The sequence below is a fragment of the Anastrepha obliqua genome, chromosome 6, assembly GCF_027943255.1.
Source record: "Anastrepha obliqua isolate idAnaObli1 chromosome 6, idAnaObli1_1.0, whole genome shotgun sequence".
Classification (NCBI taxonomy): domain Eukaryota; kingdom Metazoa; phylum Arthropoda; class Insecta; order Diptera; family Tephritidae; genus Anastrepha; species Anastrepha obliqua.
Genome location: NC_072897.1, coordinates 52,374,100 through 52,400,299, shown reverse-complemented (window position 1 = coordinate 52,400,299; position 26,200 = coordinate 52,374,100). Strand labels below are relative to the sequence as shown.

Here is a 26,200-nt window from a genome sequence, read left to right as displayed (position 1 = left end):
AAATCGAAGAGCGCGGCAAGGAGGAAGAGAAGAAAGCAGCGGGCAAGGCTCATGCGGGAGAAATCCTCATGTGGCTCTGCCGGCCCTTTTGCGTCTGTGTCTTCCAAACGACCTCGGTCAGCGGAAGTGACACCCACGGAAGCTACCGAATCTACGGTGGGCACAGGCACTCCCAAGTTGTCTCGCTCTCGAGGCAAGCGGAGAAAGACGGTGGCTGAAAGCAGCACACCTCCCTGCCCTGCGGTTGCCGCCAATGGCCGAGCCACGACCCCCCAAGGTACGAGCGCGGTCTTGGCGCCAGTCAATGTGCCGGGAAAAGGTTCTGCTAGGCCACGTCCCTATCGGCGCCTCGACAAAATGTCCAGCACAGCTGTCGGCGAAATCTTCGTCAGTGGAGGATCGGGAGCTGGACCTTCGCCCAAGCACATCCAAGGGTGCGGCCAAGCCATCCTATAGCGAGAAGGCTGCTGGCCCACGACCTGTGGTTGTGATGGGAAAACTGGGGCCTGACCATCAGCTGACGGATGCAGAAATCAAATACTGCAAAAGCCAACTGATGCGTCGGGTTATTGCCTCCGGTCCGGAAGCCAACGCGAAGGGCTATGAGACAAAGGACGGCACCATAAAGGTGACGTGCGTGTCTCTGGCCAACTTCGAGTGGATCAGGACCGTGGTCAATAACGTGCCCCCCATGGGGACCACTCGCTTCGCAGTCTACAGCGAGGAGAGTGTACCCCTCAGGAAGGCCATCTGCTGGATTCCGGATCCAGACCTGTCTACGGCGGATGTCCTATCCTGTCTACGTGCCCAGAATCCGGGCATCAACACGAGGATTTGGCGAGTCGTCTCGTACACCAAGAGTAAAAACCGGGACGGGAAGGAAGGAGCTACTCTTGTGGTGCGAGTGGACGAGGCCAGTGTTGATGTCATGGGCTCACGGTACGGGAACCGTCTGAGTCTCTTCTTTGGGACGGTCAGCTTTCATGTCTTTCCCAGATGATTGACTCGGACGATTCCTGTAGCTATCGTCCCTTGACGGTCACGCAAATTAACTTGTAGCATTCCAAAGCCGCTACTGCACTACTAAGTAGAAGGCTTTCCCAGCTGCACACATTACCCCACATAACAGCAGTGCAAGAGCCCTGGGTCTTTAGGGGCCGTCTCTGTGGCTTAAGTGCGCTGAAAGGGGCCACGTTATTATATGACAGGAGTTCTAGCAGACCTAGGACCGGTCTTATAGTATCATCCCATCTCACTGTGACGGGTCTTGAGCAATTCTGTTGCCAAGACCTGGTAGCGGCAGAGGTGTGTTATAGAGGTAGACGCGGATGGTCGAAGTTTGTGTTTGCATCTGCTTACTTTCCTTACGATGCTCTGGAAGGGCCACCACCCGGGAAGGCCACTAGTCTCGTGAGGTTCTGTGAGCGGCGCAGTCTGGGCCTCATCCTATGTTGCGATGCTAATGCCCAGCATACAATCTGGGGCAGCAGCAAGTGCAATGGACGGGGCTCTCGACTATTCGAATTTATCGCGTCCTCCTGCCTAGACATACAAAACAAGGGCTCACAGCCAACGTTTGTAATCGAAAAAAGCCTCATTTAGGGAATTCTGCAGCGGTATTGAATCTCTGAGTGACACGGCGAAATTGGTTAGGATCCTGAAAAGGGACCCAACGGCAAAGCTGGGGTCACTTAGGAAATCTGATGGCTCCTTCACGGAGCGGAAAAGTGAGACACTCAGCTTGCTGATGGAGTCTCACTTTCCTGGTAATCAGATAAGCATCAGCCGGCAACAGCCCTTATTGATAGAGGCAGTTGTCAGAGCTGCTACACCTTCTCGGCATGACTGGTTCGTTGCCAGATCTGTGGTGAATGAGGCCGCCATTCGATTTGCCGTCAAATCTTTTGGCGACTACAAGTCGCCCGGACCAGATGGCATATATCCTGCTATGCTGAAGGAGGGTGCAGAGTTCGTGACAGCAGCCCTGAAGAAAATCTTCTCGGCATGCCTGGCACTGGCTTACATACCACGCTCTTGGAGGATGGTGAGGGTCGCTTTCATCCCAAAGGTTGGAAAAGACGACTGCACCAGCCCCAAAAGCTTTAGACCCATCAGCATGACCTCTTTCATGCTGAAAAGTCTCGAACGACTGGAGGAACTGCGCATACGTCAGAAGTCGCTGAAGGCTCACCCTCTGTCTCTATTTCAGCATGCCTATCAGAGGGGAAAATCCTGCGAGTCGGCACTGCAAAACCTTGTTGCTAGGGTAGAGCTGGCCATCGACAGGAGGGACTACGCTATGGGTATCTTTTTAGACATAGAGGGGGCGTTTGATAATGCCACTTTTGATAGTATGTGTAACTCTGCTGGTAGGCACGGCGTAGACCGGGTGCTAGTAAATTGGATTCGTTCGATGTTGGCCCAAAGAATCGTTTCGGTGCGAGGAGAGGAAGATCTGCTGGTGTCATCTGGGGTTAACAGGGGCTGCCCCCAAGGCGGTGTGCTGTCTCCATTACTCTGGTGCATGGTAATCGATCCTCTACTCACCACCTTAAATGATTCGGGAGTCTACGCACAAGCATATGCGGACGATGTTGCTTGTTTGGTAACAGGCTCTTCGCTTATGAACATCTGCAAGAAAGTGCAGAAAACTCTGGATCGGATTGACACTTGGTGCTGTGCGAACGGGCTGTCGGCAAATCCCGCCAAGACTGGTATTGCCCTCTATTTTTTTTTATAGACAACGCTTCTAGACTCTTATTTTCTACTTCTAACATTTGTTGCTGTTGTTTTTGATTTTGGGCCGCATTCAAGCACTCCATGTTTCTATGGTGGCTGCGCATTTCTTCCAGCTCGGCTGCTCTCAGGTCGCACATATTTTCAAGTGCCGAACACATTCGCTGCCTAGTCGAAGCGAGATTGTCTAGCTTCATATCTCGCTGAGCAAAATGCTGAGGCTCCAGCTGCTTTTTAATAACATCTGCAGCAGTTGTATCGACTCGCTTTTGGGCTGTTGGTGCACGTCTCGTGAAAAAATGACTGGAGTTACCCGACAGCATGGATACGTTCGGATCGGGTCCGCTATTCTCTGTTTCGGCAGCAGCTAGGTGCCTCTTCCTTTGAGCATTTGGAGAACCCCTGAGCAACCCTTGTTTATAGTTTAGTTAATATAGGACTTACATTTTACAGCTTTTTATTTGTTCCCTTTTAAATTCTCTCTTTATTACTCGTTCTAATTTTTGTCCGTTAGTCTAACGTTTGTACAAAACTGTAAGATTTGACGTTACGAGTCTTGTTTTTGTTGTAGCAGTAACTTTGCCCTGTCAGTGTAGTGTAATCAACGGTCGTCTTCGTCTAGCTCATCTAACGGTAGGCCCAGGAAACTTGCTGTTTCGATAGGCTGGGTCCAGAGGGAGAGGGGTGTTAGATGAGTGGGTTTGATGGGGCATATGAAAAGGAGGTTAGTGTCCTGCGGGGTGTCTTCACATGCCGGACATATGTTTAGTATATCGGAGTCGATTCTGGATAAGTAGGAGTTTAACCTGATACAGTATCAAGAACGTAATTGTGCCAAGGTTACGCGGGATTCTCGGGGAAGCTGGAGCTCTTCGTCGGCGATGGGTGGTGGTTGGACTCCGATTACGGCATTCGGGCGTCGGGAGCTTAACACATTGTGTGCGGGACACATAAAAATACGTTTTTCGCAAACTGTGGGTAGAGCGCGGGTCACGTAGTTATACGTTTTTATAGATGGGTGGTGGAATAAGGGAAATAAAGATATACGGGTTATTAATGTTTGTTGTTACCCTTTCTCATACCTAGTATTACGATGTACAAACATATACAAATCAAAATAATAACGGTAAATTGTGTTTAACAGTAAACATCATACGAGCAAATTTAAAAGCAATTAATTTCAAAACAACTCTTATTTCAGTTTTAGTTAAGTGGCGTAATTCACAGTATACAGAAAGTAGCTTTATTTATTACTAGCAAACCCGGCCCGCTTCGCTGGGCAAAGACATGGTGGGTCCACGTTTTGGCATATATTTCGAGACCCTAGTCATCAATAGGTATGAAAATTACCCCACATTAAAGCACTTATCGACAGCTTTCATTTGATGCCCATATTGCACATCCACAACCAAAGGTTACCCGGGCCCACGTTTTGACCTATATCTCGAGACCCCAGTCACGGAGCGGCATGAAAAATACTCTGTACTAAAGCATTCACCAACAGCTTTCAATTGATATCCATATTGTACAAACATATTCTAGGGTCCACGTGTTGGTCTCTATCTCGGGACCCTAGTCACGGAGCGGCATGAAAAATACTCTGAACTAAAGCATTCACCAACAGCTTCCATTTGATACCCATATTGTACAAACACATTCTAGGGTCCACGTGTTGGTCTCTATCTCGGGACCCTAGTCACGGAGCCGCATGAAAAATACTCTGAACTAAAGCATTCACCAACAGCTTCCATTTGATACCCATATTGTATATACACATCCGAAGGTTACCCGGGCCCACATTTTGACCTATATCTCGAGACCTCAGTCACGGAGCGGCATGAGAAATACTCTGTACTAAAGCATTCACCAACAGCTTCCAATTGATATCCATATTGTACAAACACATTCTAGGGTCCACGTGTTGGTCTCTATCTCGGGACCCTAGTCACGGAGCGGCATGAAAAATACTCTGAACTAAAGTATTCACCAACAGCTTTCATTTGATACCCATATTGTATATACACATCCGAAGGTTACCCGGGTCCACGTTTTGACCTATATCTCGGGACCCTAGTCACGGAGCGGCATGAAAAATACTCTGAACTAAAGCATTCACCAACAGCTTCCATTTGATACCCATATTGTACATACACATCCGAAGGTTACCCGGGCCCACGTTTTGACCTATATCTCGAGACCCCAGTCTCGGAGCGGCATGAAAAATACTCTGTACTAAAGCATTCACCAACGGCTTCAATTTGATATTCATATTGTACAAACACATTCTAGGCTCCACGTTTTGGTCTCTATCTCGAGACCCTAGTCATGGAGCGGCATGAAAAATACTCTGAACTAAAGCATTCACCAACAGCTTTCATTTGATACCCATATTGTATATACGCATCCGAAGGTTACCCGGGTCCACGTTTTGACCATTTTCCCGGCAGTTATTCGAATTTTTCTCACCTTTAAAACCTTCCCTAGACCTCCACGAATAATTCAAGACCAAGATAAGATAAATCCGTTCAGCCATTCTCGAGTTATAAGCGAACATAGGGACAGATTTTCACATTTATATATATAGATAATAACGATAGAGAATATATTCTAAGATAAGAAAATAAAAGTTAAAAAAAGAAATCAGAGCCTTTTTAAATTTATACTGATTTTTAATAACAATAAAATTCGCGCACATTTTTCAATAAATTACCCGCTCCAGCCGTAATGCACTGGCACAAAACGCCCGACCACAATGTGTTAAGAAGGTGATGAGAGTCTCCCGATGAATGTCGTTGATGGTCTGTCTATGCACTGTCCGATCCAGTAGCTGTCTGTCTGTTTTATCTTGGATCTCTTCCTTGTAGTTGAGGAAGTGCCTCCTGACATGCCTGGGAGCTGGCTCAGGCTCAAGCACATGTCTGCATGGGTGAGGTCTGCGGTAACACCCTAGCAGGAACTTACTGAGCAGTTTGTTATGCTCCTTCACAGGCAGCATATTGGCTTCGTCGTGTAGGTGTTGTATTGGGGACATCATGAGACATTCTGTCGCGGTCCGTATGGCGGTGTTTTGGCACGTCTGTAGCTTCGATCACTGCGAATCACTAGTTCCAGGCGACCAGACAGGCGCAGCATAATTTAGAACCGGTCGTCCTATTGCCTTGAAAGTCGACAGCAAAATTTTCTAGTCTTTGCCCCAATTGCTGCCGGCAAGCGACTTGAGGACCTTGTTGCGATTCTGTACTTTAGTTGCAATAGCGGTTGTATGCGCTGAGAAGGAGAGCAAGCTGTCAAAGGTAACTCCCAATATTCTGGGGTTGTTCACCGTCGGAATTGGTGTGTCATCGACTTGCACCTTGAGTTGCAGCTTTATCTCTTTTGTCCAGGGGGTCGTCGTGGATTTAGTAGGGAAAGTTGTAAGTTCCTCGCAGTGAAGAAGCTAGAAAGGCAGGCGAGGTAGTCGTTTACCTTCGAGCAAAGGCCATCAATGTCATTGCCCGACGCCATTCTCGTACAGTCGTCGGCGTAGAAGACCAGGGAGACTCCCTCTGGTGGTTGGGGGAGTCTCGAGATGTAGAAGTTAAAATGCAAGGGTGAAAGGACACCACCCTGCGGAATTGCTTGATTTATTTTCCTCTGTTTGGATGTTTGGTCTCGCAATATCACCGACGAATGACGACCACTCAGGAAGTTCGCGGTCCACCCCTTCAGCCCTGGCGGGAGTGTCGACTGTAAAATGTCATCGATTAGCGTGGCGTGGCTGACTGTATCGAAAGCTTAAAAGTGGTGCACTGTTATATGTCGGTTTGTGCGGCCGTCTGGTGGCACTACGTTTAATCTGTCGGCCGAAGGATGCAGAATAAATTGCCGGCTGAAGTAACTCGCGCATCTCTTCGGATCCGACGAAGTACACCCGTTGAAGGTTATATCCTGCTTGTTTTTCTTCGTCGGGTTCGACAGGGACCTTACGGTGGGCCAGAGCTTGTTCACACCAGAGGGGAAGTTGCAGGACTTCAGATGCTCTTCCCATTTGTTCCGCTTATGTTGGGTTACCAGTTGTCGGATCTCCGAATTGAGATCCTTTATCTGAGGATCCCCGGGATCAGCCTGGCGTAGGAGATCACGCTCGTTCGCCAGAACAGCTGCTTCAGCTGGGAGATTGGGACGTATGTCTCGTATCCTTCCAGCGGGTATGAAGCGAGCCGCGGTGGCTGTGATTACCTCGCGCAATGCGCGTTGGCCTTGCGCGCACATCGGTGGGAGGGGGGGAGAGCGGCGAAGATGTCTTTATATATATGACCGGTGATCCTCGGAAACAAAGTCGGCAGGTTTTTCGATCGAGATGATAATGGGCAAGTGGTCTGATGCAAGCAATAGCATAGGTCGCCAGGTTATGCTATTTATCAGACCTGCGCTAGCAATTGTGATGTCAGGCGGGCTGCTGTAATTGCCCACTATCCTGGTGGGGGCGTCGTCGTTTACAGTGCTGAATGTCGAGAGAACGTCCATGAGAAATTTCAAAAAAGCAAAAAAATGTGTATTTTTTTTAAATTATAAAAATACAAAATTATTAAAATTTGGGATAAATAATAAACCAAAAAATAAATACCCATACCGCCTCTATCTCAATTACGACTTGATAAAACTCGACTGTACCAGGGTCCATGCCTCGCTACCCACCTTATATAGATCCGACATATATTATTGAGGCCGAATTAAAACCACGCCCTCGTTTTATATGTTAACACAAATTTCCCTCCATTGCTATAAACTATAACTCTTATTATCTAGGAGTGTGTTTGTTTCCAAAAATTAACAACCAGACCGAATTAGATTTTACCTAAAATTTACTACTGACACCAGTATGTGTGTCTGTCTGGTTCACCCTCGATCGAAAATAGGTGATTCTTATTTTCGGCGGCAGTTTCGGAATCATTTTTAATGCACACAATTTCTTCAGCCATGCAATTGCCGGCAAATTGACATTCTGTAGTTTCTGGAAAATTAGACGACCCTATAGGTTTCGGTTTTCTTTGAGCAACGAAGTAGGAACTGCTTGCGGAGTGTTTCACTTTGCTTCTTAACCGGGAGCATGGTAGTCTCGTTATGGAGGAGTTCCAGGGAAGACATCAGGAAGTATCTCGTGGCTGTTCTGATGCGAGTATTCAATGCTTAATTAAGTAAATAAAGATAAACTTGGTGTGTAAGAGAATCAGAAAATCTTTTGTACCATAAGACGCCAGCCAGACAGATTCGTGCGAATTAAAGGAATCATAGCCACGGAAGCGTGATGTATCGAATAAATCGGCTAAAATTTAGTATAATGTATATCGCTTTGGAAAAAACGGTAAAAAGGGGGTGATAGAGGGGTGTATCCCCATCTTAAAACTGAAAACAGAATTTGCCGGAGGCTTATAGTTTTTAAGTAATTTAATGCTAAAGTTCTATAATTTAGCGAAAAGTTGGTGTTGCCATACACCTGAAATGAAAACGAAGTTCGCACGCAGGGATGTTCAGTGGAAGGTTCATTGTAAAACTGCAGTATTTTTTGCTGTAATTTATAGTTGAGAAATAATTTTGAAAATAAAAACATACAACTCATTTAAACTTAAAAACAATGATATTAAGCGTATCGCAAAAAATAATAAAGTAATTAAAATTAAATTAAATTAATTAACACAGTATTTTTGCGTGGAACTCCTTATCGCGTAGGCGGCCTTCGGCCGCGCTTCAAAAAAATAACCCTCATCAGTCCAACTCCGGCTACGCAATCCACAGTATTTTTGCGTAGAACTCCTTTTCGCGTGGGCGGCCTTCGGCCGCTCTTCAAAAAAATAACCCTCATCAGTCCAACTCCGGCTACGCAATGCACAGTAGTTTTGCGTAAAGCTCCTTTCCGTGTTAAAACCATGAACCCAAAATTAAAACGTCATATGCGTGTATGTAGTAAGCAGGCACAATAACCCCCATTTCCATCATTAATACTTAACTCAAGTATTTAATTTTTGTTTTCATTTGCAGGCATCCGGCAACACCATACTGTTGTAATTCCAATCTTCTTCTTGTTCGCGCTTAAAATTGGAATGTGATTGCATAGGCAAATGAATTTGCATTTAATTTTAATAGATATAATTAGAATATTAGCATAAAAATCGGTAAAAACACGCGTGGGAGTGTATATTTGGTGAATTTTAGTGAAATGTTAAAAATATAGAGTGTAATGTGGCAAATTATAGTGAAGTTCCCGAGGGCATTTTGAATGTAAACAATTAAAAAATTATTATTTCCCGAATAATTTAAAGTTAAAAAGAGTGTTCCTTAACACCTCACTAACATCTCCACCAAGTTTCATTAAAAAAAACATTATAGTTTGCCAGAAATTCCAAAATATACAATGTTCTAAATTGCAGCCTTAATTTTATTTAATTTTAATTACTTTATTATTTTTTGTGATACGCTTAATATCATTGTTTTTAAGTTTAAATGAGTTGTATGTTTTTATTTTCAAAATTATTTCTCAACTCTAAATTACAGAAAAAAAATACTGCAGTTTTACAATGAACCTTCCACTGAACATCCCTGCGTGCGAACTTCGTTTTCATTTCAGGTGTATGGCAACACCAACTTTTCGCTAAATTATAGAACTTTAGCATTAAATTACTTAAAAACTATAAGCCTCCGGCAAGTTCTGTTTTCAGTTTTAAGATGGGGATACACCCCTCTATCACCCCCTTTTACCGTTTTTTCCAAAGCGATATAGTAAGCAGGCACAATAACCCCCATTCCCATCATTAACACTTAACTCAAGTATTTAATTTTTGTTTTCATTTGCAGGCATCCGGCAACACCATACTGTTGTAATTCCAATCTTCTTGTTCGCGCTTAAAATTGGAATGTGATTGCATAGGCAAATGAATTTGCATTTAATTTTAATAGATATAATTAGAATATTAGCATAAAAATCGGTAAAAACACGCGTGGCAGTGTATATTTGGTGAATTTTAGTGAAATGTTAAAAAATATAGAGTGTAAGTGGCAAATTATAGTGAAGTTCCCGAGGGCATTTTGAATGTAAATAATTAAAAAATTATTATTTCCCGAATAATTTAAATTTAAAAAGAGTGTTCCTTAACACCTCACTAACATCTCCACCAAGTTTCATTAAAAAAAACATTATAGTTTGCCAGAAATTCCAAAATAGACATTGTCCTAAATTCCAGCCAAAAAATCCTCTCTTAAATCCTGAAAAAAGGTTTATCCCATAAATTAAAGAACTATTTATTTCGATATGTTTACATGTGGAGAACCCGATTTTATATTTTTTTTCTGAAGTACACAAGTATGATTTTAAATAATATTAATAGCAATAGTTATAATTACTTTTAGCTGACTCTACTTTCCATTTCAACAGTTTTCGGTAGGAGAAAAGATACATTTAAATGTTTAGTTAATAAAGGTTTTTATAATATTTTGCTTCTAACATTCACTTAGAACTGTGTTAGCCAAGACTTATAATACGTTTACATATATGTAAGTAGGTGATCTACTTTTTCGTGCTTAACTCCCAATCCGTAATTAAAAACCGAGATTTCCCATATGTTGCCGACTTAAGCAACCCGTAAAAATTTACGAAATAGAGCAACTCTGCGCGAAATTATCACTTGTCATTATAACTAAGCTTTACTCTTTTATATCGCTCATTTCATTTTTATCTGTGCACGCGGACACATATAAGGTTTAATTGAAAGAAATAAAGAATAAGAGAGGAAAACTAAGGTAAATAAAAACTGAAATATAATTAAATTATGAATTGTAAAAAAATATGTAAAAACTAAAAGAATGAAATAAATAAATACATTTACAGGTTTTTTAAAGCATCCATCAAAGAAGCTATTAAAAATTAGAATCCTCTTTTCTTTACAACAAAATCTTAAAAAAACCTTATTAAATGATGGCGGAATTAAACGGTGCTCCAGCAACGCTAAACACAATGGCTGAAGAAGTTGTAGTGCAAAATGGTTGTGAGTATAACCTCACTAATCCTGCACCGCCTTTAGATCAAAATTTACAAATAAATCTAGATGGCGACGGTAGCAGTCTCAGCGCACCACAAGAATTGATAATCCATAGCAGAAAAAAACAGCTCCGTTTACAGCAACTAGAAGAGACCATGCGTTTAAGAGAAGAGTATTTGCGGGAAAAATTTCGCATTTTAAACGCAGAAGATGCAGACGAGGAAGTAGATATTGTCAACGAAGGCCCATGTGTTATTGGCCCCACCAAAATGTGTGGAACTAATGTGAGCGGTAACACAGCATTTTCTCCTACTCCAGTGCAGCCTGTACAAAATAACAGAACCAACATATGTCCAGCGCGTGAGGTACCGGTACATACAGTTATGCAGTCACCACGTCAGCCGTCGACGCGGACTGCGGCAGAGCGTAGTCAGGCCTTACATGTAGACTGCAACGGTAATTCGGTTCACAGCACCAACAAGTACAGCACGTTCGCCAAATCAGGTATTCGCAACTCAATCAGCCGATACCTGTAATTTTACGACTTCGCAGTTTGCAGCGCGGCAATGCGTGCCAAAAGACTTGCCGGTATTTAGCGGTGACCCCCAAGAATGGCATATTTTTGTTAGTGCATATGAACAGAGCACACAAATGGCTGGTTACTCTCATCATGAGAATTTAGTTCGCCTTCAAAAATGTCTACGTGGTAAGGCTAGGGAGGTCGTGCGAAATTTACTGGTATTACCGGAGATGGTACCTGATATTATAAATACGCTCAGAATGTATTTTGGACGCCCTGAGCAAATACTTATTGAGTACTTATTGATAGGGCGCGTCAATTACCATAGCCTAAGGGTAAACTTGATCTACTCATCGACTTTGCATTTGCTATCAAGAATATAGTAGCAATAATTCATGCAAGCAAACTAAGCGGTTACCTCAACAGCCCATTACTATTCCAGGAATTCGTTGAGAAGCTCTCTCAGGAGTCAAAACTTAACTGGGCAATTTATTCAACTGGCATGAATAACCCTTGCTGGAAGATTTTTCTACCTGGTTGCCCACATTGGCTGAAGAAGCTTGCCGTGTTACGAATCCAGCATCACTCTCAGAGAAACTTAACAAGCGTGAAGCTCATTTGCACACGCATAAATCTGATGCCGTTTTAAAACAATACGAAGAAGCAAAATCTATGCCCAGATGCGCAGTATGTAATAACCCGCATAAGGTTCCTCAGTGTGACCGGTTTAAAGCACTCACTATGAATGAGAGATGGGACTTTGTTAAGAGGAAAAATCTATGCCACCAGTGTTTGGGAACACACTCTCGCCGCTGCTGGAGTAATAAGTCGTGTGGGGTGGATAGCTGTACAATACGTCACCACAGACTCCTTCACAATTCTGATGTTAACAAAAATAGTGAAGTTTCAACGATTCTGAATAATCACCGTTCGATTTCCAGCAACAACACCACATATTTTCGAATCTTGCCGATAGTTTTGTATGGAAGAAATAAAACAATATCCACATACGCGTTTATGGATGATGGATCTACACTGACACTTATAGATCAAACACTTGCAGATGAATTGGGTGAGGCTGGCGTTCACGATCCTCTATGCATTCACTGGACTGGAGATATAAACCGATATGAAGCTGATTCGCAACGACTCGATTTACGAATTTCAGGTAATATTCAAGGTGCGAAAATATATCCACTCCGAGGTGTTTACACGGTTAGTAGCTTAAATATGTCATCATCAACATTGAATGCTGACCAATTGATAACAAAATATGCACATTTAAAAGGCATTCCCTTGCCAAACTTTATTGACATAGCTCCTAAACTATTTATTGGTGTAGATAACCCCAATTTGATAATGGCACAGAAGGTCCGTGAAGGTGGATGGCAAGATCCCGTAGGGGCGAAAACCAGATTAGGGTGGACAATTTTTGGTGGCGGTAATAATCAGAGTAAAGGTAACGGATTAAACTTACATAAATGCGACTGTGAGAGCGATAACAACTTGCATGAACTCGTAAAGTCTTTCATGTTGAATGAAAATATTGGAATTTCAGTGCCAAAGGTAAATCCAGTTTCAATGGAAGATCAACGAGCCATAGAAATTTTGGGTAACTGCGAGTTGCATGAGGGTCAGTACACCGCGAGCTTGCTGTGGTCAAATGATAATATACGATTGCCAGACAGCTTGCCAACAGCTCTTAGTCGCTTTAAGTATCTGGAACGTAAGTTATCTAGCAATCCTAAACTACAACGCAATATGCAGCAACAAATTGACAACTTAATTAAGAAAAATTATGCGACCAAGTTACCGAACGAAGCTATAAATGATCGTGGTGACAAAATTTGGTATTTGCCGGTATTTATTGTCCGCAATCCGCACAAGCCAAATAAAATTCGACTTGTGTGGGATGCAGCCGCTAAATCTAGAGATGTATCCCTAAACAATTTCTTACTGAAAGGGCCAGATATGTTAACTCCACTAGTAAATATATTATTCAACTTTTGGATGGGTAGAATCGCAATATGCGGTGATATCGAAGAAATGTTCCACCGCATTAAGTTACGACACCCAGACGCAGATGCTCAGCGTTTTCTCTGGCGTACTAACATGAATGATCCGATAAACGTTTACAGGCTCAACGTTTTAAGTTTTGGTGCTTCTTGCTCTCCATGTATAGCGCATTACGTGCGAAACCTAAATGCTTCGGTACACGCTGCTCAAAATTCTCAGGTAGCGTGTGCCATAAAGAATCACCATTACGTCAATGATTTTATTGATTCGACTCAAACCGTCGACGAAGATATCAAATTGGCAAAAAATGTACGAGATGTTCACTCTAAATGTGGTTTCAACATGCGTAATTAGTCAAGCAATTCGCCAGATGTTTTAGCAGCGCTTAATGGAGATGGGGAGCCACAACTTAAATCATTTGACTGCAGTAAGGATGTCACCCGTGGAGTTGCCTGATCTCCCATCGGGCGCGTCCCAGGTGGTGGATAGGGAGCCCTGGCATCACAAGAGTGGCCTTCCCTGATGGGGTGGGTTCAACACTCGTGTGATGACTCAAAGTTGGCATAGAATCAGGGTGCCATCCGCGAACCAAACTGGCTAGGGAGGAGTCCCGAAAAAAACCAAAAGGTAATGGAAAACAATGGTTCTATTACTCCCGGTGGAATCCACACAAGTGGCAATCCACCCGCTTCGGCGGCAGGGCCATGGATTCTGGAGGCCCCAACCATTACCCAAGTCTCTCAGCTCTACGAGCGAGAGCGCATCCTGGAGGAGACGGGGGTTGCTATCGCAATCTCCTCTCCTTCAGAGTCTGAAAAACGTTTCCCTGCTTCTGAGGGCCTGAGTTGTGAGGTCTCTTCGGTGGCTGCACGACCTCCCAAAGAAGCAGGGAAATCGAAGAGCGCGGCAAGGAGGAAGAGAAGAAAGCAGCGGGCAAGGCTCATGCGGGAGAAATCCTCATGTGGCTCTGCCGGCCCTTTTGCGTCTGTGTCTTCCAAACGACCTCGGTCAGCGGAAGTGACACCCACGGAAGCTACCGAATCTACGGTGGGCACAGGCACTCCCAAGTTGTCTCGCTCTCGAGGCAAGCGGAGAAAGGCGGTGGCTGAAAGCAGCACACCTCCCTGCCCTGCGGTTGCCGCCAATGGCCGAGCCACGACCCCCCAAGGTACGAGCGCGGTCTTGGCGCCAGTCAATGTGGCGGGAAAAGGTTCTACTGAGCCACGTCCCTATCGGCGCCTCGACAAAATGTCCAGCACAGCTGTCTGCCCGGCGAAATCTTCGTCAGTGGAGGATCGGGAGCTGGACCTTCGCCCAAGCACATCCAAGGGTGCGACCAAGCCATCCTATAGCGAGAAGGCTGCTGGCCCACGACCTGTGGCTGTGATGGGAAAACTGGGGCCTGACCATCAGCTGACGGATGCAGAAATCAAATACTGCAAAAGCCAACTGATGCGTCGGGTTATTGCCTCCGGTCCGGAAGCCAACGCGAAGGGCTATGAGACAAAGGACGGCACCATAAAGGTGACGTGCGTGTCTCTGGCCAACTTCGAGTGGATCAGGACCGTGGTCAATAACGTGCCCCCCATGGGGACCACTCGCTTCGCAGTCTACAGCGAGGAGAGTGTACCCCTCAGGAAGGCCATCTGCTGGATTCCGGATCCAGACCTGTCTACGGCGGATGTCCTATCCTGTCTACGTGCCCAGAATCCGGGCATCAACACGAGGCTTTGGCGAGTCGTCTCGTACACCAAGAGTAAAAACCGGGACGGGAAGGAAGGGGCTACTCTTGTGGTGCGAGTGGACGAGGCCAGTGTTGATGTCATGGGCTCACGGTACGGGAACCGTCTGAGTCTCTTCTTTGGGACGGTCAGCTTCCATGTCTTTCCCAGATGATTGACTCGGACGATTCCTGTAGCTATCGTCCCTTGACGGTCACGCAAATTAACTTGTAGCATTCCAAAGCCGCTACTGCACTACTAAGTAGAAGGCTTTCCCAGCTGCACACATTACCCCACATAACAGCAGTGCAAGAGCCCTGGGTCTTTAGGGGCCGTCTCTGTGGCTTAAGTGCGCTGAAAGGGACCACGTTATTATATGACAGGAGTTCTAGCAGACCTAGGACCGGTCTTATAGTATCATCCCATCTCACTGTGACGGGTCTTGAGCAATTCTGTTGCCAAGACCTGGTAGAGGCTGAGGTGTGTTATAGAGGTAGACGCGGATGGTCGAAGTTTGTGTTTGCATCTGCTTACTTTCCTTACGATGCTCTGGAAGGGACACCACCCGGGAAGGCCACTAGTCTCGTGAGGTTCTGTGAGCGGCGCAGTCTGGGCCTCATCCTATGTTGCGATGCTAATGCCCAGCATACAATCTGGGGCAGCAGCAAGTGCAATGGACGGGGCTCTCGACTATTCGAATTTATCGCGTCCTCCTGCCTAGACATACAAAACAAGGGCTCACAGCCAACGTTTGTAACGGCTAGAAGGCAGGAGGTGATTGATCTAACCCTATCAAACTCAAAACTTGGGTGGTCAATCAAGAACTGGAGAGTCCTTGCCGAAGATTCGTGCTCGGACCACAGGTACATTAAGTTTCAGTGTGGCGAGGAGGCACAAATGTCATTGCCCTCTAGAAACCCAAGAAAAACAGACTGGCAGAAGTTCAGGGAGGCGTTGCGGGACTTTGACGTTGCGCCACCAAGACTTCGAAAAGAATAGGCCATTGAGGCGGCTGTTGAGAAACTCAACGCTGCCCTAACCGACTGTTTTGAGTCAGCCTGTCTAATTCGACCTCTCCCGAGCCGGACTCCCGTTCCGTGGTGGAACCGAGAGCTAACCTTGCAGAGGACTGGGAGCGATACCGTGATGTTCAGAAGAACTACAAGAGGCTTATTCGGGAATCGAAAAAAGCCTCATTTAGGGAATTCTGCAGCGGTATTGAATCTCTGAGTGACACGGCGAAGTTGGTTAGGATCCTGAAAAGGGACCCAACGGCAAAGCTGGGGTCACTTAGGAAATCTGATGGCTCCTTCACGGAGCGGAAAAGTGAGACACTCAGCTTGCTGATGGAGTCTCACTTTCCTGGTAATCAGATAAGCATCAGCCGGCAACAGCCCTTATTGATAGAGGCAGTTGTCAGAGCTGCTACACCTTCTCGGCATGACTGGTTCGTTGCCAGATCTGTGGTGAATGAGGCCGCCATTCGATTTGCCATCAAATCTTTTGGCGACTACAAGTCGCCCGGACCAGATGGCATATATCCTGCTATGCTGAAGGAGGGTGCAGAGTTCGTGACAGCAGCCCTGAAGAAAATCTTCTCGGCATGCCCGGCACTGGCTTACATACCACGCTCTTGGAGGATGGTGAGAGTCGCTTTCATGCCAAAGGTTGGAAAAGACGACTACACCAGCCCCAAAAGCTTTAGACCCATCAGCATGACCTCTTTCATGCTGAAAAGTCTCGAACGACTGGTAGAACTGCGCATACGTCAGAGGTCGCTGAAGGCTCACCCTCTGTCTCTATTTCAGCATGCCTATCAGAGTGGAAAATCCTGCGAGTCGGCACTGCAAAACCTTGTTGCTAGGGTAGAGCTGGCCATCGACAGGAGGGACTACGCTATGGGTATCTTTTTAGACATAGAGGGGGCGTTTGATAATGCCCCTTTTGATAGCATGTGTAACTCTGCTAGTAGGCACGGCGTAGACCGGGTGCTAGTAAATTGGATTCGTTCGATGCGGGCCCAAAGAATCGTTTCGGTGCAAGGAGAGGAAGATCTGCTGGTGCCATCTGGGGTTAACAGGGGCTGCCCCCAAGGCGGTGTGCTGTCTCCATTACTCTGGTGCATGGTAATCGATCCTCTACTCACCACCTTAAATGATTCGGGAGTCTACGCACAAGCATATGCGGACGATGTTGCTTGTTTGGTAACAGGCTCTTCGCTTATGAACATCTGCAGGAAAGTGCAGAAAACTCTGGATCGGATTGACACTTGGTGCTGTGCGAACGGGCTGCCGGCAAATCCCGCCAAGACTGGTATTGTCCTCTTTACCAGAAGGAGGAAGCTTGACGGACTCGTTCTGCCAAGGCTAAAAGGAGTCACAATCCAGCTATCCAAGGAAATTAAATATCTAGGAGTAATCCTCGATAGTAAGCTCCTATGGAAATCACACGTTGAGACAAAGGCATCCAAAGCGCTGACAGCTTTCTGGCAGTGCAAAGGTGACTTTGGGAAAACGTGGGGTCTCTCTCCTAGCAAGGTCCTATGGATCTACACGGCTATGATAAGACCCATTATGACCTATGCATCAGTGGTCTGGATGAGTAGACTATCCCTAGCGGGAGTCAGGAGGACCTTATCGAGACTACAACGCACTGTGGCCATCTGTTGCACCGGAGCTTTTCCGACTACTTCAGGCCCGGCACTAGATGCTCTGATTGGTTTACCACCACTTGATGCTTTCATCCGAGGAGAGGCCCTGAAGGCCATCTGCAGACTGAAACACAGTGGGAACTGGTACGGCCCTTGTCCGGCATTGGAACACAGAGAAGGCATGGACATCGATCCAACGATTCTCTCCATGCCCCTTGACTCAATGCCATCAAGAGTCGTACTTGAAAAGAGATACAGTGTAGTGCTACCAGAGGCTCAGTTGTGGGGAGACTCAGAAAATGAGCCCGGCAAACACTGTTTTCGCATTTTTACGGATGGCTCCAGGACCGAGCATGGCTCCGGCTCTGGGGTCTACGTGGAATCCAGCGGGACAAAACTGCACTTTGCTTTTGGAATGCATGCATCTGTGTTTCAAGCGGAGGTGTATGCAGTTCAAGAAGCCATGAACTTTGTTGTGGAAAAACGATGGAGAGGCAGATCTATATGTGTCTGCAGCGACAGCCAAGCAGCGCTTATGGCCTTAGACAGCCCTCAAACCACATCAGGGGTAGTGAAGTCCTGTAAGTCCAGGCTGAACTATGTCGGTAGACATAATAGCCTGATGCTAACATGGGTCCCGGGACACCTGGGTATCGCGGGTAACGAGACCTCTGACTCCTTAGCTAAGATGGGCTCTGAAGCCAACTTCTTTGGCGCAGAGCCCGCTTTGCCACTCCCCTCTGCGGCCATCACGGCCACGATTAGCAAATGGGTAACTACTACCCACAAGCGAGCTTGGCAGGCTGAGAGAGGCTGCAGATGGACAAAACTGATGTTACCTGCCATGTCCGATCGACTGTCGCAAGCCCTTCTGTCATTAAGCAGAGGGGAGTGCAGACGGCTGGTTGGACTGATGACGGGCCACTTTCTGTGGGCAAAGCACATGGAAAGGTTGGGCATCTCAGACAGTGTACTCTGCCCAGCTTGTGAAGAGGAGGATGAGACGGCGGACCACTTCCTGTGTGTCTGCCCCGCCTTCGCCCGAATCAGGTTTGAGGTCTTTGGCACTGATGTGTTAAGAAGCGACCATCTTGGCTCCTTGGCACCACAAGATCTACTCAGATTTCTTCGGAGATCGGTTAGATTTAAAGAAAATTAAAAGGGAATCCAAGTGTAGTACAATGGACTCAATTAATGTCTGAGTGCTGCACTTGCTAGTTGTCCCGACAAAAAAAAAAAAAAAAAAAGGATGTCACAAATTTCGAAAAAATACTTGGTATATACTGGGAACCAAAATCCGATACATTCCGCTACGTGCTCAAATTTGTTCGGCTTAAGCGCAATGTATTCGCGGACAGGGTCGTCCCTACAAAGAGAGAAGTATTGCAAGTGCTCATGTCAGTTTTCGATCCGCTGGGACTAGTAGCTTGCTTAACTTCATATCTAAAGATTTTTATTCAAGATATCTGGCGAAGTGGAATAGACTGGGATCAACCGTTAAATTATGAACTTTCATTGAAATGGAAAACTTGGATTGGATACATTCCCGTTATTACTAGCGTGTCGGTACCGCGTTGCTACTCTCCACTCCTTTACGAAGATGACTGTAAAGTACAACTGCATACGTTCGTAGACGCAAGTGAAAATGCATACGCTGCCGTATCATATTTTCGTATTAAAGCTGGTGGTCACATCGTCAGTACGTTGGTAGCAGCTAAAGCAAAGGTCGCACCGTTGCGCCCGCTCTCAATACCACGACTGGAACTACAGGCTGCGGTAATTAGTGCACGTTTAACAAACATGGTTGAGGAAGCACATCGTATAAAATTTGAGAAGCGTTGCATCTGGAGCGACTCAAAAACCGTTCTAAAGTGGCTTCATGGTGATCCGCGTAAATTTCAACAATTTGTAATGTTTCGTATCGCTGAAATCCAAGAAGCAACTGCTATCAGTGAATGGCGTTGGATACCAACAAAAATGAATGTCGCTGATATTGCTACGAAAACGAAGCTTTGCATTGAGGTAGCTCATCAGTGGACAAATGGTCCCGCTTTCCTTACTTTACCTACTAAAGAGTGGCCGGAACAAGAAGATCTGGGTACGGTGAACACTAGCGAATTTCGAACTAAGCTTCTAATTCACAACGTGCGAAAGGTAAATATCAACTTTGAATATTTTTCGAATTGGATTCGACTATATAGAGTTATAGCAAACTGTGTGCTTTACATCGAAAACCTTAAACAACGGCTCCAAATCACATCGGAAGGCAGTCATCTAACCGCATATCATTTTCGGCGCTCAAAACTGTTTATTTTTAAGACAATCCAAATGGAACATTTTGATGACTGGATATTGCTTAAAGTTGGTAAGCCTGTATGTCAAACTGGTCCGCTACGAAACCTGCAAGTTTATATAGACGACGAGCATTCATTCGCGTGAAAAATAGGGCAACATATTTTCAGTCATGCGACCAGCCTCAAATGGCGCAATTACCCATAGCCCAGCTTGCCGCATTCTCTCGTCCCTTTACGTATGTTGGGATCGATTATTTTGGGCTGATCTTAGTTACTGAGAACCGCAAGGCGAAGAAGAGGTGGGGAGTATTGCTGACCTGCCTGACAATAAGAGCTATACACATAGAAATAGCCCATTCTCTAAGTACTGACTCCTGTCTAATGTGCTTGCGAAATTTCATTGCTCGCCGTGGCTGCCCTGTTGAAATATATAGCGATAACGGCACGAATTTTCGCGGAGCTGATAGCTTTTTAAAAGACGAGTTGCTTAAACTTAATGCTTCTATCGTAGAACGTGAACTTGCTCACAAAGATATCGCCTGGAAGTTTAATCCACCAGCTGCACCTCACATGGGTGGAGCATGGGAACGCCTAATAAGAACAACAAAGGCAGTGCTGTATAAGATTTCGCCGTCACAGAGATTCTCTGATGAAAGTTTACGTTCGGCTTTGCTGGAGGTGGAGATGATCATTAATTCTCGACCGCTGACATATCTATCGCTCGACTATGAGAACCAGGAACCGATTACCCCAAACCATTTGGGTATGCGAAATGATTCCATCACTTACACGTCGCAGTAAATGGTTTGAAAAAGTGAAACCCATAAGCGAGGGTGACATCGTATTGATTGTCGATGAAAATGCAGAAAGGAACACTTGGCTCAAAGGTATAGTCGTCGAAACAACGATGGCAAAAGATGGACAAGTAAGGCGAGCTAAAGTAAAAACGAGGCAAGGTGTTTTAGAACGACCAGCAGTAAAGCTGGCAGTGCTCGACATCGGCAAAGACAAGGCAATCTCCGAAGATTCGTCCGCTTATCGGGGGGACATTGTTGCCGACTTAAGCAACCCGTAAAAATTTACGAAATAGAGCAACTCTGCGCGAAATTATCACTTGTCATTATAACTAAGCTTTACTCTTTTATATCGCTCATTTCATTTTTATCGGTGCACGCGGACACATATAAGGTTTAATTGAAAGAAATAAAGAATAAGAGAGGAAAACTAAGGTAAATAAAAACTGAAATATAATTAAATTATGAATTGTAAAAAAATATGTAAAAACTAAAAGAATGAAATAAATAAATACATTTACAGGTGTTTTAAAGCATCCATCAAAGAAGCTATTAAAAATTAGAATCCTCTTTTCTTTACAACACCATACAACATTTCTCTCCCAAAATTATAAAATAATCCTAGATAATAACCGTACTTTTTGACATACAACCCTATGTTCTCTGTATGTAAAGAAAAACGTCAAAGAAAAAATTAAATAAAATGGATGCCGGCTAAGAAAACAGGAACAAGACGTAATTCTAATAAAATATTTGTTAGGTAGTATTGCCTATGCATTCATATAGCAGAAAAAAGCGCGTGTCCTCTTATTACTTATTATAAAATGTAATATCGAATTTCAAATGCGTATTTTTTGAAACGTCGTTTATGGATTTCCTCCAACTTTTTATTATTAGCAGCCAATTGCGCAATTAAATTAGCTATTCCTTTTACTTCTAAATTAGCTATCGTTAATAATAGTTAAACAAACCAAAAACACCGAAATATTCCACCAAAATAATTTCTATTGAGAAAAACCTTGCGCAATTAAATTTGCTATTCCTTCTACTTCTAAATTAGCTACCGTTAATAATAGTTAAACAAACTAAAAACACCGAAATATTCCACCAAAATAGTTTCTATTGAGAAAAACCTTTCGCAACAGTATTGACAGCTGATTGTCAATTTTGCAGGTAATCTGCCTTATGTGAACGGCTTGATTAATTTTGTGGATTTATTGTTAATTAATGAAAATGTGAACGTACTTTTAGACTTAATTTAATTTTCATAGAAACTTAGATATTGTTACTCAGCACGTCATCACCATTGCACCTACGGTATTTTTGCATATGTTTTGTTTTTCTTATTTTTCGGTCTTGTCTTTATTTTCACTTCCGCGCGTTTCCATATGTTTTACATTTGTACCAAAAATATATTTTGTGGTATATTTGAAGGAATGTTATTTAAAAGATGGTAGGTAAAAAAATTATACGGCAGCCTGATTCCTTCACGGTTCTCCATTTACGTAAAATATATAACTTAAGAATCTAAAACCGATAGCTCTCTATTATTTCTAAATAGATTTTAGGCTAACCAGAAACACATGATACTGATACGGAGGTTGCCCTAAGTTATGTAAAATTATGTCAAGTCTTGTTTATACATTTTATAGATATACATTGTATATATACTCGTATAGGTGTTTTTATGCCAATAGTTATAAAATATACATACAGTAATTAATGAGTTGCTAAGCTTAATATTTGGTCTTAATAGGGAACATAATTCTAATTTTAGTGATAAAGACCAATCATCGTTTTTAGTCCAATATGAAGCAGCAGAAATAACTTCGATTTGTAAATGCATTAACGATTAACGCAAAAACTTCGTATACGTAATGTACATATATAAGTAATGATGCGCTTACCCATTGTTGTTTGATTTTTGTAACAGGATCTGATTATTAAATAACAAAATAAAATATTATCAGGCCGTTTCTGTCGAGTGAAAGTGATTATGGAAATAAAAATAAATAAAATAAATAATTGGCGCGTACACTTTCAAGCCGACTTCGAACGTTCTCTCTGTGAATTCCGAATGGTAATCACGCAGCAACCCATTCGGCTACGGCGGCCGCCTATGGAAATGAATCTACATAAATGAGAGTGAGAAGTCGTCAATTTAATCAGAGCATATGTATAATAAATTTTTGAATAATAAATGAAAAAATTGGGCAGTAACGTTTGTGGCTATTTTGATAAAAGGTTAGAAACTTGCAAAATAAGTCTTTCAGAAAGTTTCTACCCGACCATTCCATTACTTTAGATTTGCTTGGATTGGGATTGGTTATATTGGCGTTTATAATTAGTTTATTATATTCGTATCGAGCAATCCTGGCCAACAAAAATACTTTTAGCATGGTATTAGAAGTTGCTGCTTCCCACTTAAAATAAACACTCATGCATGCTCAACTATAATTGTCGACCACACTAAAGGTTGCTAACGCGACAGTCGATTCTACGTTCCGGAACGACTCGGATTTACATTACATTGCAAAATTATTACTCGTATGCCAATTATTGTAGAAAAATATATTCGCTCCCGATGGGTAGAGCTATGATTGACGTAAAACGTGGTAAGGTAATCAAATCAGCACTTGCGTAGGCATAGCGTATATAAAAATAAAAATTTGCTTAAAACAATAACCTCTTTTATGACAGAAACGTATATTTTTATTCTTAATATGCCAATATTAATAAACCTCATGTATGGATACATATGTATATATTGGGTTGGGGCAAAGAGTAAGTATTCTTTCGATAGAACTCTTTCTGCTCTACAAAACTATGTTAAATTTATTTTTGAGTTATTCAATTTTTTACTAGTTTTAAGGCTTAGAAATGGAATACCCAGAAGGAAAAAGTCAACATTTTCGACTACTCTTTGCTTTTCATCGAAAGCTGCCGAAGCAGCCCAGGACATTTGCGACGTGTATGGAGAAGGTGTCATAGGTAAGTCTACAGCGCGGAAATGGTTTGCAAAGTTCAAAAATGGTGACTTTGACGTCGATGACACGTTCCGCGGCGAAAGGCGTTCTAAATTCGATGAAGAAGTCTCAGATCACTTTTGAAGTGCATTTAGTGGGATACTCAGATGACATTGCAGCTGTAATAATCGCCCGAAACACTGACGAAGCCAAAAGGAAGTTAAATCAGGTGATGATCCGAGTTCAGACATGGCTAGAAGACCATGGATTAAAGCTTGCCACAGAGAAAACAGAGCTAATCCTTCTAACGAACAGACGTATCCCATTAGAAGTAGACATACAAGTACTCGATGCCACTTTATCGAAAAAAAGGAGTGGTCAAGTACCTAGGAGTGCAATTAGACACAAGGCTAACCTACTGGGCGCATATAAACCATGCTGCCACAAGAGCTGCCAAAGTAAGCGGCATGTTAAGTAAGCTCATGGCAAACCTTGGAGGTCCAACGCAGAACAAGCGAAAACTTTTAATGGACACGACGAACTCTATTCTCTTATACGGATGCGAAATACGGGCAGATTCGCTAAGGGTGCAATGCCGGCGGAAAATTCTGCAATCTGTGAAACGCACCTGTGCTCTCAGAGTGGCTTCGTCATACAGAACAGTATCTGAAGCAGCGGTGTTAGTTATCAGCGGAACCATCCCTATAGATATTTTAGCACAAGAGCGCAAACGGAGATGGGAGGCAAAAAACACAGGAATCCCAGTACCACGCTTCTCCGATATTAGAGTTCAAACGCTCACACTTTGGCAGGCAAGATGGAACTCTGAACGGTATGGTAGATGGACAGCGAGACTAACACCCGACCTAAAAAAGTGGGTAGAAAGAAGCACGGTGAGGTTAACTATTACCTCACACAGTTTTTGTGGGGACATCGGTCCTTTCGCAAGTATTTGTGGCGAATGGGAAAAGTGAGCCAACCAAATTGCATATATGGAGATACTGAGTATGATGATGCGGAGCACACCTTCTTTAAATGCGAGAGGTAGAACGTAGAGAGAACAGGTCTGAGGTCTTGGCCTCAGAAAGTGGAGCAAGGCAGAGTCCTGATCCAGGAGTCGTGGCTGAGGAAAAGTGCCAAAGTGAAATACCTAGGTATAATGCTTGACAGAAGACTAAGGTGTAAGCCCAACTTTAAGGCGAGCATAAGGAAGGCAACAGTTGCAACCGCACATTCCCATGGCAGCCGATTCTACGTTAGCAGAATGACTCGTGTTTTTTCCGACCAAGGGCTGCCGCCCCAGTAAAGTAGTCCTGGCTAGTGTACCGTACCTCACCCCCAATCTATCGGCACAGGAGCAATACTGCGCAACAAGTTTGCTACAAATACTTCTTTTCAAGGCTGCTATTGAACTAGCCCGACCCTGGACCAGAAGTATTCTACTGCTGCATCAAACGGCTCCACCCAAACTCAACCTCGGTTAGGTGCAATCTGTGCAACGGGTGGTGCCATCTTAAGACCTGCTCAGGCCTTGAAACACAAAGGGAGGGGTCCGTACGGTATGTGGCCACGTGTTGCTCCCGCAACCTGGCGCCTCCTGCCTCAACGGTTTCATCGTCAAATGTACCGGCACTGCTAAACGCCGCCACAAATCAAACCACAATGGTTAGGAGTCCATCGGTGCAATACAACTCCCCTACTAAACCACAACCCTCCAGCTCCTATTCCAGTGCGGGGACAAATCAGCAGCTCTTGGTCCCCCGCACAGTCTGTTCCGTGTGCCAGACCAGAGTTCCTCGGAACCTGACATCAGTCAAGTGCAATTCTTGGAATGGAATGGTGCCCCTTTCGGAGGTGCTCCGGCCTGCGCACCACACGTGAGTGGACATGTGACTACGTTGCCCCTGCTGCGGAGCTCACGCGTCCCTCACACCCCGTGTTACGACTACAGGGTTTGATTGAAAAGTAATGAGTCTTCCCGCGCGGAGCGTCTGCCAAGTGATCAACAGAATCGGCTGGTGGGGGAAAATGATCGTTGGGCCTTCCCCTTCCACTAGAAACCGGTCCCAGTTTGCTGGCAACAGCGGTGCAGTCAACATCGCTCCGCACGTGAAATCTGTTTCAAAAGTGTGTTGGGATTTTGCAGTGGCGAAAATGCAGCAATCGTTGGAGCAACGTTACTCGATCAAATTTTGCGTAAAGCTAAACAAAACGAGTACCGAAACCAATGGGCTACTCAAGGAGGCTTACGGGGACCAATCTCTGTCCAGTGCCCTGGTAAAACGGTGGCAAAAGTCGTTCAAGGAAGACCGGGAGGACGTCGAAGACGAACAGCGATCTGGAAGGTCTTCGACGACGCAAACAGACGAAGATGTGAACCGGATTCGTGAATTTTTGAGCATTGACCTTCGAGGTGCTGGTCTACGTGAGAACGGTGAAGAGTTAAATTTAACTTATTACAATGTGCGGGAAATCGTGACCGGAAAACTTG

The 26,200-nt window shown here is 44.4% G+C and overlaps 1 protein-coding gene across 1 annotated transcript; it reads left to right on the top strand.

Moving 5' to 3' along the window:
* The first annotated feature begins 10,124 nt into the window (after nt 1–10,124).
* LOC129249932 (uncharacterized) lies at nt 10,125–12,147 on the top strand. The gene is made up of 3 exons (XM_054889600.1): nt 10,125–10,509; nt 10,598–10,754; nt 10,815–12,147. Exons 2-3 carry the CDS (start codon nt 10,682–10,684, stop codon nt 11,282–11,284), a joined length of 543 nt encoding a protein of 180 aa, XP_054745575.1. The 5' UTR covers nt 10,125–10,509; nt 10,598–10,681; the 3' UTR covers nt 11,285–12,147.
* Nucleotides 12,148–26,200: the final 14,053 nt, after the last annotated feature.